This window comes from Neolamprologus multifasciatus, chromosome 23 (assembly GCF_963576455.1).
Source record: "Neolamprologus multifasciatus chromosome 23, fNeoMul1.2, whole genome shotgun sequence".
In the NCBI taxonomy this organism is placed as follows: Eukaryota; Metazoa; Chordata; class Actinopteri; order Cichliformes; family Cichlidae; genus Neolamprologus; species Neolamprologus multifasciatus.
In genome coordinates, this window is record NC_140460.1 from 35,729,819 (window position 1) to 35,742,057 (window position 12,239).

General features: G+C 40.2%; 1 protein-coding gene across 1 annotated transcript in view; it reads left to right on the forward strand.

The window, feature by feature from the left end:
- Positions 1-318: 318 nt before the first annotated feature.
- LOC146492081 (FERM and PDZ domain-containing protein 4-like) overlaps positions 319-12,239 on the forward strand; it is a 94,049-nt gene continuing 82,128 nt past the window's right edge. The window contains exon 1 of the mRNA XM_085150582.1: positions 319-7,361. Coding sequence (XP_085006708.1) covers positions 7,042-7,361 — 320 coding nt within the window. The 5' untranslated portion in view covers positions 319-7,041. The remainder of the gene's footprint in view (positions 7,362-12,239) is intronic.

The following is a 12,239-nucleotide window of genomic DNA, read 5'->3' on the forward strand; positions in this document are numbered from 1 at the left end:
CTTGCCGTTGAATCACCTGACCCCATCAGCACTCTTCTGGACCCTCTGCCCTCGACTCCCAGCTTCCTCCAATCCTAATCACGTCTGTTTCTTCTCAGCTCACTTTTCTCCTTCACTTCCTTGCATCCCATCTGCTCCTCAACTTTGAATATCTTGTTTTTCTTTTCCACATCACCCCCACTGACCCTGAACATAAAGTAATTTTGCTGCAGTTCAGGTTATTGTTTTTGCTGGAACCTGCTGGGTGGCAGCCCGAGGATTAGGAGACAGTCGGGCAGAGAGCTGCAAAAAGATGGCACATTAAGCCATGAGGTAAGATATGATATAGTGTTTAGTGCCATTTCATCCTTTTATGTCTACCGTATATATTTTTAAGAGGTGGAATGCGGTAAACCTGCGGTGCTTGTGATGGGTAAAGTATTTCTATTTTGGCCACTTATGGCACAGCACAGATATTCAAATATCACAGTGTGTTTCCGTGTCCCCATGCACTTTGCACCTCATTTCATCTGAGCAGAAGCTGGAGAATTTTGAAGAAAGTTGTTTCTATCTCTCCAGGCAAGCGCAGTGTGTGGCAGACAGACATTTTCACAGTTGGGTGGAGACACTCTGATTGGAGCCCTCCTCCTTATCTTACTGTAGCAACTGCATTTTCTACTCCTTTCAAGCTCTGTGGTTTTTTTGACATAAAATGCGAGTCTGAATTTAGTGTGAGGGTGTGCTTTGCTTTGTAGGATGGTGGCAGGCTTACCTATATGTGTTAAAAATAGGGAAATATGAACGTATGCAGTGTATGTTTCATGTAAATACTTCCAAGTAAATGGATAATTAAGCATTTAACGTGGCAGTAAACATACTTGCTAGCAGGTCAAAACTATAATAATGTCTGCCAATGCAATTCAAAACCAAACTTACAAACAATAACAACAATAATAATAATAGTAATAATAATAACAATAATAATAATAATAATAATAATAATGGATTGCATTAATATAGCTTTTCTAGACACTCAAAGCGCTTTACAATTCCACTATTTATTTTCTCTCACATTCACACACTGGTGGAGGCAAGCTACAAACCACTGATAATCCTCTAGCTGCCTATAACCCTAACCCAGTGTTTTTATAGAAATAGTCACCTTCCACCTCCATTACGAACACATTACTGGTACTGGATTGTGAATCGTGTTTTGCCTTCTGAGCCATCCTGATTCTTTGTGGGGTAAATTCAGCAAAATGCTGGAAACATTCCTTTGGGCTATACCGATATGATAGTGTTGCACAGTTTCTGCAGATTTGTTGGCTGCATAATCTCCTGTTCCACCACATCCCAAAGGTGCTCTCTCTGTTGGACTGAGATCTGATGACAGGGTAGGCCAGCTGAGTTGTTCTATAAACCATATAGCTTAGCATGTTATCCTGCTGAAAGCAACCATCAGACAATGGGTACAGTTTGGTCATAATGGGATGGACATGGCTAACAACAAGGCTGTGGTGCTTCAACAATGCTCAGTTGGTACTAAGGAGCCTAAAGTGTGCCAAGAACATATCCTCCATACCATGAACCACCATCCACCTGTTAATACAAGGATTCATGTTGTTTACACCAAATTCTAACCCTACCATCCAAATTTCTCAGCAGAAATCAAGACGCATCAGACCAAGTATGAATTTTCTAATCCTCTGTTGTTCAGTATTGGTGAGCCTGTGCAAATTCTGCCTTCAGTTCCCTGTTCTTAGCTGGCAGGAGTGGCACCTGTTGCGGTGATCTGCTTCAGGGTTCAGCGTGTTGTGCATTCATAGATGCTTTTCTGCATAACTTGGTTGAAATGAGGGGTTATTCAAGTTGTAGTTGTCTTCCTGTCAGCTCGAAGCAGTCTGGCCATTCTCCTCTGACATCAACAAGGCATTTCTGCCCAGAGATCTGCAGCTCGCTGGATATTTTCTCTTTTTTTAGCCCAGTCTCTGTAAACCCCATAGACGACTGTGTAAATCAGCAGTTTCCAAAATACTCGAAGCAGCCAGTCTGGCACCAGCAACCATGCCACGTTCTAATCTAACTTAACTTTCTTTCCCATTCTGATGCTCAGCTTGAACTTCAGACAGTTGATCATGTTTACAAGACAAGTTGCACTGAGTTGCTGCCATGTGATTGGCTAGTTGAATATTTGTGTTAATAAGCAGTTGAACTGGTATACCTCATAAAGTGGCTGTTGACTGTGACTTGGTTATTTCTAACATGAAAGGTATCACTCAAAGTAACAAGCCCACACAATATTGTGATCATACTCTTTTAACACCATTTTATCAGCTTTCAGCTCATTGTTTTGGTATTACAGCTCACAACTCCGCTGTCCTTGTTGACCCCGACCTCGCCAATTAAACTCCATGTTAGGCACATTGTCTAAATGAATAAGACATTTCCATTAGAAGATCAGGATTATGAGGAGAGTTAATTGCATTCATGGCTCAAGAGTTGGCAGTTTGTCTTGTAATCGGAAGGTTGGCGGTTTGAGCCCTGGCTCAGACAGTCTCGGTCGTTGTGTCCTTGGGCAAGACACTTGACCTGTTGCCTACTGGTGGTGGTCAGAGGGCCCAGTGGCGCCAGTGTCCGGCAGCCTCGCCTCTGTCAGTGCGCCCCAGGGCAGCTGTGGCTACAATGTAACTTGCCATCACCAGTGTGTGAATGGGTGAATGACTGAATGTAGTGTAAAGTGCTTTGGGGTCCTTAGGGACTAAGTAAAGCGCTATACAAATACAGGCCATTTACCATTCACGTACAAATGTTCAGCAGTATTTTCCTACTGAATTTGTTTGTACTTGGGGCGGAAAAGAACTCGGCTGAAGGTTTAGTTTAATATACCTACCCATCTAAAACAACATATTTTAACGGATACAAAATCTAAGCAAGAACAAAAGAAAATATGTCCCAAACAGTTCATACAGTCATTCCTGGCACGGATGTTTGTCAAATCATCGTGGTGAGTCTCTCATTTTTAATACTGGATGTAGTGAGCAGAGAGAAAATAGTTCCTATGTGAAACTGCCCTCAACGAGGTTTGCGGCTTTGTGGAGATTTTCAAATGTCATTTTCTTTTTTTCTTTTTGTTGCTTTGAGCATCACAACCTAAGTACCATCTGGTTCCGTTACATTTACGACAATGCTGACATTCCTGTGGGCTATATATATTTAAAACTGAGGAACTGACACCAAAACAATCTGGATGGATAAATATCACTATATACCAGAGGACTTGTGTGTAAACCTGATTTTTTTTTGTGGATTCTTGCTTTAAAGGCTTCTCTTTCCCCATAAAACGTTGGCTATGGTCGTCGTGGCACCATGAGTCAACCCAAAATGTAAACAAGTAGGGGACCAGGCTGCGGTCCAGCCTTAAATACAAAGGAAATGTGAAGAGAGAAAACGGGGATTCAGGGTAATGTGATGCAGAGATTCATTATAAATTTACTCTTTTTACAAGTTTCAATTTCCTCCTTTAATCGGGCTGTGGCAAGGACTGATGGATTTAAATCTAAGCGGGTTTTCAAATACAGAATTGATCAGACTGAGTCCTGCCATAATACAAAGGAGACATCTAATGAAACTGACTAAAAAATACAGCAGAAAGATGCGAGGCCGATTTAAAATTCAACTGCGTCCTGCCTCCATCTGGCTGGTTTGGTACTTTTTGAACACAAGATCACAGCGCTGAGATGTCCAAATCACTCCAACAGTGCATAACATTTGAGTTTAAAATTCTGACCTTTGATTTAGTGCCCTCACTGGAGCAGCAGATGAATTTGTAAGCATGGCTGGATGTGAGTTGCATACAAATTTGAGAGTTATGTCAAAATAAGATTTCTTTTTTTTTTCTTCCTTTGGTATAAAACACATGATAAATGCCAATCATGTAGTTTTAAAAGGTGTTTTTTTTTGTCCCAGATTGATGTGTTGGTTAGTTAGTGGTGTTTTATGACTGATTGGAGAGGGCGCGATTAAATTCTTTTTAAAAGGAAAAAGTAATATGGCACCCAGGACTGAGCTCTGTGTCACGTCAACTCTTCTACGACACCATGAATGAGATGTGAATGAAGAGAACTGATGACAGCTTATTACTTTTGAATTGGGATTGCCATTATTGTATTTTTTCCAATTATTACTCCCTTGAAGACGAAGTGAGATCACTCATCCTGTAATTTGCTTTATGAGTCATCTCTGAATCGCTTCTCCTTCCGCATATCTCCCTTCTTCCTTCCTTCTTCCCCTAATTTTGTCCTCTTTGCGTCTCCCGCTGCACTACCTTCCCCCGTCATCTGCTCTCCCATGACAATCCACATAATATTGCATAAAACAGAGCTCATGACAGTGAGTGGATAAAAAAGTAAAGTGCCTTTACTCAGGGGACGCTTTTCTCAGTAAACAGGCAGGGTTACATAAAGTCTACAAAGCCTCCAGATGGACAAGGCTGAGGTCTTTTGACCAGGAGATGCTTCCAGTATAATTTGTACATACATACACACCTGTACGTGTGTTTAGGGTTACTTTCATTTACTAATTAAAGGATCCTGCCATATCCGTAGTGAAACATGCTAGCTGGCTGATATTTCATATTTCATATCAATGCAATACAGTGCATGAGCAGATATTTATGTTAGGTGTAAAATTAGACCAACAGGGTCATGGCTGCATACAAATCAGTAGTCACATCCCTGTAGTGTTGGCTATAGATATCCTTGGCCAAGAGTCAGGAGCAGGTGGCATCTCAAGAGGCAGCAAACGGAGCTGGTCTTCACTGGACTGGAATGTGCAGAGATGGCATCATATCTTGGAATAATGTGCAGAACAGTCATCACAGTGCCAAAACTGTCCTGCCACATCCTTAAAAGGCAGCTTCAGCTTGTCCTTTGATAATGACATATCGATGATTTTCTCTCACTGCCAACTTGTTTAACAGTTATTTGCATATTGCAATACACAGAAACTGATGTTGCAGTGTACCGAATTCAGCTGTTAAACGAATGATTTAGCCACAAAGTGTGACTGCAGGGGACATCACGACATGCGATTATAAATCTACAGGATTATCAGACTGGTAACACTTCAAAGAGGCTGTTAGATGTCATAAAGTAGAAGACTGTAGTTCCTATTTATCACTTAGGTTACCAAGGTAGTGTTTGTTATAACAGCTTTTGACATATAAAGCCACCAGTTGTTTCTCCTAGAGCCTGTGTCCTGGGCGCTATCCAATTTTTGAAAAGTCAGTACTGTTTACCAGTGTGTAAGGATGCCCAAAGGTAGCGCCGTGGCAAAGTCCTGGAACAACTTGTGCCTTGATTATCCTCTTAAAATTCACAAACAGTTTGAGACATGTTGACCAGGTAGTCATTCCTGAATACTTTTTTAAGTCTGCAACCTGGGGCTCATGTGAAGTCACTGCATTGTAATATAGTCAATGTCCAATGACAATGATGTTTTCGACTCCAGTTTCCCATTAAATGTGATTTTATCCTGACCACTACATCATTCTACATCAATCTGGCGAGAGAGGACTTATGCACTTCTTATTTGATAGTATTCTGCAATAATGCTGTATAATGAATACTTTATGTTTAAATAAACTGAAAGCTAAAATTGCAGTCTACAACATGCAGCTCACAAAGTAACACAAAGTATAACATCTCAGAAGTTTGAATGGACTGGTACTTATATAATGCTTTTCAGCTCACAGGACACCTAGTATTTGGTGGCTGTCAACATCATAGACAGCCTAAAACATGGATGTAGTGAACAAAAAAAAGTGCATTAGTTCCTTGAACCTGCATTCCATCTGAAGACCACCAGATGGCGATAGCTCTGGTTGCAAAATGACTTCCTGTCCTATAAAAGTCTATGGGAAAACGTATTTTGGTTGTTAGCGCTGAGTTTAAGGGCTCAATTGCTTATTTCTGATCTTACTGAATAGAAAATTAAGTCTATTCTGAAACACTGATTGACCAAGATTTACAAAATAAAGGATTATCTGTAGGATCTGCAGCAGGGGTGTCAAACTCCCTCAGCTGTGGGCCAAATACACTTTTAATTTAAGTGGGCCTCCAGTGACACTCCCTTTTCTATTAGTATGAAGATGTTTAGCAGCACACTTAATCCCTGAGATATGTTAGTATTAGAAATATAAAGTGTAAAATGATGGACTGGCCTGTAATTATAAATCAGAAAGTTTGCCCTGTTAAAAAACACACACACTCATGCTGAAGATCAGCCCGTGTTAACTTTACAGGAGATTTTATACACATCTGTCTCAAAGAGAAAAAGAAGAAACAGCACTTGATGGTGCCCTGAAATAATCTTGTCTCTCACTTTACACGATCAGGTTTTATTATCATCAGGCCCTGCTTCTCCTCTGTAGCGAGTCAGCAAGGACGAGCTTGCTATTATGTTTTCTCCTTATTGTATACATCATTGTTGTGTTAATCGCACACTGTCTGCTGCATGCCCACAGGCACAGCTGACCTCCGTCTGCTCTGACCACAGAGGATTGTATCATGGCCACTGATTCTCACACAAACACATAAATGTAGTGAGGTGCCTACTATATGTCCCACGCATCTTTCCCCAGGAGCAGCAAGGTTTAAGAGATACGCACACATGCACATGTGTAAGTACAGCTGCTGATGTCTGCGCTTAGTGGCAGCTCTGAAGTTGGCACACATCTGTTCATGCATTGATCCAGCGGCTCTGTGCGGATGCTCTGCGAGTGCAAAAGTAGTGTGTGGGTCTCTGTGTGCGTGTCTTTACTGTAAAGCTCACATCTTGTGATCTTACTGTTGAGGTTTTGTGAGGGGGGGTCTCAACATTGTCCGCTGCTATGCCGCATGACACTCATGTGCATGCGATGTGTGTGCGGGTGTCTGTGCATTTGTGTGTGTGTGTGTGTGTGTGAGAATGGAGTTTATCCCTGGCCCAGATGCCCCGGCTAAATCCATCACCAGCGGTGCTGCACAGCAGCACTAAGCTGGAACATTTGGCACCAAGCTAGGAATGAGGAAAAAAAACACAGGAACACACAAAGATATACACATATGCAAACACACGTACACACACACACAGAAAATTGAGTTTGGGGATTTTTTTCTAAAGAGATTCAGAGGAAGTAGATTTTTTTTTAGAGGAGGACTTGGACTTAGGGAGCGAGATAGGAGCTCTTTTTTTTCTAAGCCTGTTGGTGGTGGAGGTGGTGGTGGTGGTGGGGCTGGGAGAACCATTCCGCTCACTCCACCCGATCTTTCCTTCATCTGTCCAGCTGACAGCATGGAGCCGTGTGATGATGACGACGAACTGGGAATGTTAGCAGCTTTCCAGTAAGTTCTGGTGCCCCTAGACGCCGCTTGTACCATACATGCTTTTGTTGTTCTTTGATTTGAAGTAATCCTTTTTCAGCCTCCAGCGTGTTAAAGCTCTTCAGTGAAGGCTTTGTTGAAGCTCCGGGGGAGGTTTTCATAGAGATTGTGGCTGGTAGTGAAGCCACTTATGGGCCTCTGGCTCAGGGCCACTGACTTTTAATGAATACTCCTGCAATTTTTCAAGACCCATTTTCAATCTTTGAGCTTTTGATGGCATCTCATCGCTATGTGCTTCTATCTGAAGCATATGAGCATTAAGTGCACTGCAAATAAAGCTTATATCTGTTTTGCATGCCAAAGTCACCTCTGTGTTGATCCTGCTTATGCAGAGGTGACTATTATCTGTACATCTAATCCAGTGAAATGTTTTAAAGAAGAGACGTCGATCAAAGCAGGGATCAAATTCTGGCTATAGCTGTTATAATTATGAGGCATCAAAAATCTGCCTACACGACTTTAGCTTAAATACGTGCTTGACATAGATGCATATTGTTTTAAAGTTTGCTCAGTGTGCCATTTTGCATCCCTAGCCAAACAATCTGAAAGTTTCTTTTGATTTCTCTTATGAATGAGAGTTTATACATGTTTTTAGCTTTCTTCATCATCTGCTGACTAGCAAGGAGCTGGATGCAATACTGGACCGTCCCACAGCAGGCTTTAGAACAACCATATTGTAATCTCGCTCGCTGAATTAACGGCACGTGAATCTTAAGTTACATAAGGCTGAGGTGGCTCCAAGCACCCGAGACCTTGTAATTACTGAACACACTTAGAGATTACATCATGGATTGAAGGGTTTAGCTAGATGGTTGCTGGGAAGTGTGTGTGCGTGTGTGCATGTATTTGTGGGTTGTGGTCACTTAAAATGTGGTTTTGCACATAAATTTTAAACACAAGTTGCTTGCCTTGAATATGCATTTATGGTATGGTCATGCAGACTGTATGAATACTGTATACTAGTTCAGGAGTTTTATGTAGTTGGTTGAATTAATGGTTAAATTAGCTAAAAGTAAGGCTCTGTGGTTAAAAGAAGTCAAATGTACTGGATAAATTTGTTAGCTAAGGCTAGCAATCAAATGGTTAAAACTGTTAGGCTACAAGGTTAAATTATCTAAAAGCTAAAAAAAAAAAGGTTAAAATGTAACTAAAAGCTGTAACTTTCTGTAACTAAATAAATTTAGGTCAAAGTAATGCTAAATGGTTACAATTTTTAGCAGCTATTATGAAATGGACAACAATAATGGGTAAATGTTTGAAACTGTTAGTTAAAGTTAGTGGCTAAATAGCTAAACGTGGGGCTAGCATGGTTAAAATCGACCACGCTGATAGATAGATTGGCAGAAAATGTAAACATTAAAGGATTAATATTAATAAAAGCTTAACTGAAGTAGATGAAAATTAGAGTTTAATGGCTGATTTAAAAAAAGATAATTATGTTAATATTTTAGAAGTATTATTTTATGAAAAGTAAATGGTAATAGTTCAAATTAGTGTATAAATAGCTGAAATTTTTACTAGCAATGGCTAACTAGGTTAGTTAATAGTGAAATAAAAATAATAGTGAAGTTAGTATGAAGCTAGTAAGAAACCGGTTACCTATGGTAGACACAGTTATTGCTATATTAAACCTAATATATGGTAAGTTGTGTTAAATAACATCCAGGTAAATAAAATGAACACATTTGAATATGAGCCAAATCAATTTGAGTGATATTTTTTGATTTCATAACACTGTTATTTATTTATTTATTTATCTTTAAGCTACAACAGCTGTGAGAAAAGCTAAAAGAAGAGAAGATGTGAGTTTGCAGGGTCTGTGTAATTTTTTTTTTCCTACATAAAGATAAACCCATGCAGCTGCTGGTCAGCAGTGGACTGTAGGATTGAGGAAGCACCAGATCGCAGCATCATTGTTGAAGGATTACAGCAACAAGGTGATAGGTCATTGGCTTGGAAACATGTGGCCCAGAAAGCAGACAAATGAAATTTGATTCAGACTTGGCTCTGCTGTGTCAGGCAGACAGACATGCATGAACTGATTTTCTTTCAATCTCTCCACCTGCTGTTCGTGGTTTTCTGACCACCGATATTGCAAATATTTGAATGTTGACTCAGCAGCTGCAGAAAGAGTGAGACAAGTAAAGCCAAGGGAATCTGCTGTGCTTTTTCTCCACTACCCCCTTACTGCAGTATAAAGGGTTTTCCTCAGATGTCTGGCTAGGTTCTACAGGCCCAGTTCCAAACCTAAAATCAGTTAAGGTGCGTGTGAAATTATTGTGGTGCAAAAGGGCAGACAACTAAAAGTGATCGCGGCCTGCCAAAAACAGATTATCGCCTAGTCTATAGCCATCTACAGCTGCTTTTATCTAGATTAAAAACGCAAATACAGAAACTTTATGTTCATCCATGTGGTAAGCTCTAAAATATAATGCCTTTTTTAAAAATTATTTTTTAAATATAAATTTGGAGGTTAAAACTGTGGTTTCATATGTGCGCTTTCTTAGCATGCCTTTTTGTTTCTCCGCTTTCCAGAACATTCCAGAGGCTCTCTCTTTTCTTGTCTCTTCATCTTCCATGTAATATTTATACTGTTGATTTTTCTGCCCACCCTTTTCTACTCAATACTCTCTTTCTCTCTCTGTATTTACTACCATACCCTTTCTCTGAAAGTCACACTTTTTCTCTTCTTCCAAAGTAATAAAAATACATCTGGATGCAAAACATTGCATTGCAACCACAAAGCAGAGCTATTGCCATAATAAACAGCCACCACAATTTTAAAGCGTCAGGTTAGCACTTTGAGTGCCACCATATTGTTTTTTTCCCCCTTTTGTTTGTTTTGTAGCTCGAAATTAGCTTATATGAAATGCAGAGTGGAATGCTAATTCATTAGCCAGTGTTATCAAGTTTGGCTAGCAAGATACATTCAAACTGTACGGCGCAATGCTAAGTTGCCTAGTAGTAGCAGTAAATGGCCTAATCATTTAACAAAATATCAGAATTATACTGATCAAAAATTAAGCACAAAGGTCTAGGATGTGCTGTATAGAAAAACAAGCCATAATATTACGCAGATAAGCCCCTTGAAATGCTCCAAATGAAACAGGCTGCACATACAGAGTGAACTGATCCAAATTATTGTGTTGGGACAGCTACCAACCAACAGTGGATAAACGTTGATAAGTTATAAAGAACTAAGAGTTATTGTGAAGGGTGAAACTTTATATAGAGGCCAAAACGGTATTTTATACGAGGATATAAATATGCTTTTAAATGGTGTAAAACTGGGACTCTATGGAGATTGATTCCCTTTTTGTCGCCTTGTGGTCATTAGAGGAACTGCAGTTTTTTTGCCTCTTCTGCATTGGCCTAATTTTTCCTCACCAGAGGTTGGCCCTTGCTTATTAGGTTGCAGTTATTTTATGATATACTTCACAAAAGACCATGTCCTTGGTATAATTAATGGCATGTCTTTGCGGCACATTTGCTATTCATATTTCAGCAGAGGTTCTAATATATTAAACCAAGGCTGTAATCGGTGCCTTTGCACCCTCATAGAACTGGGTCTGACACTGTGCATTTGGAAGGGAAATCTTAAACCTGATATAACAGGTAATTAGATAACAGTTTCCCTTTCCTTTGCTGCTGTTAGTTCATGTGCAAAAGCAAGAGAGTGCATATTTAGTGGAATACTCCCAAACAGATTACATTTAAGACTGCAGCTTTAACCTGTAATTCTATAAAGGCGCATAACTAGGATATAAGCATTGGAAATGAGAGGCATTGTTCATTTCTTGACTGTGATTATTCATCCGAGGTTGAAAGTGCACCTACGTTTCCTGAAAATCTCTTGGGTGATCTCTTTTTTCCATTTGTTCCGCAATTTCAATCTCATTGGACTTGTACATAACAAGGAAATTAGATCCTGAGGTATTACAAACTTTCTATAATAAGATTTGAATGTGATGAAATTCAGTGGTTTCCTGTCGACACCATAGTTTTTCCATCTGAGTGAAACAAGACACTTCAGCTGTTTTGCTGAAAGCCAAATCAAATTCTGCCATTCTCAAACACAGGCAGAAAAGTTGCGAGCCGTTCTTCCCCTGGTTTTACAACATGGCCGCTCGGCCTGCGCCTCCCGCCGCACTGCAGGGTGTTTGTGCTCGAATAGGTTGGGTCAGGCAGGACGGGCCTCGAGGCCAAATCGGTCATAGGCCGATTAGTTTGCTGGCAGGTGCTCAATGTCTAGTCCTCTTCCAACTCTTCTTCCGCCTGTCAGATGGAAAATTCATGTAAATTTCTGTTGGCTGGAAAAAGGAAACGGAGCTATGGTTTTGGAAGGCATCGTGAAACATACAGTCGAAGCCCCGGCTTCTATTATTCCAAACCCTCAGCATGTGTGGAATAAAACATACACACAAAAGTGAGTTTCATGTATTGCAGTTCCTGAAATGCACACTACAGGGCTGCAAATCAGACTACCAGCAGAAACTGGGTGTCAGTTTCTAGCTTTCATCTTATAGGTAATATCTTGGAAAGTACCTGCTGCCAAATTTTGCATCCTAAATTGGCTGATTGTGATGGATATTCTAATGTAAGTATGTATTAAGAAGATCATTTAATGTTTAACCATAGTTAATATGCAAATTTTGAGGTTATTTATTGGTCTTGGTTTTGCTCCAGAGAAGCAAAGAAATGCGATATTACTGAGAACAGCATTTGTAATATAAACCTGGATGTGTGGTGTCGGACCAGCCGTGCGCTAACTGGGGATTTGTGCCGTAAATCCGTCGTCTGTTTCCAAACACTGAGATATCATTCCCAAATATCAAATGA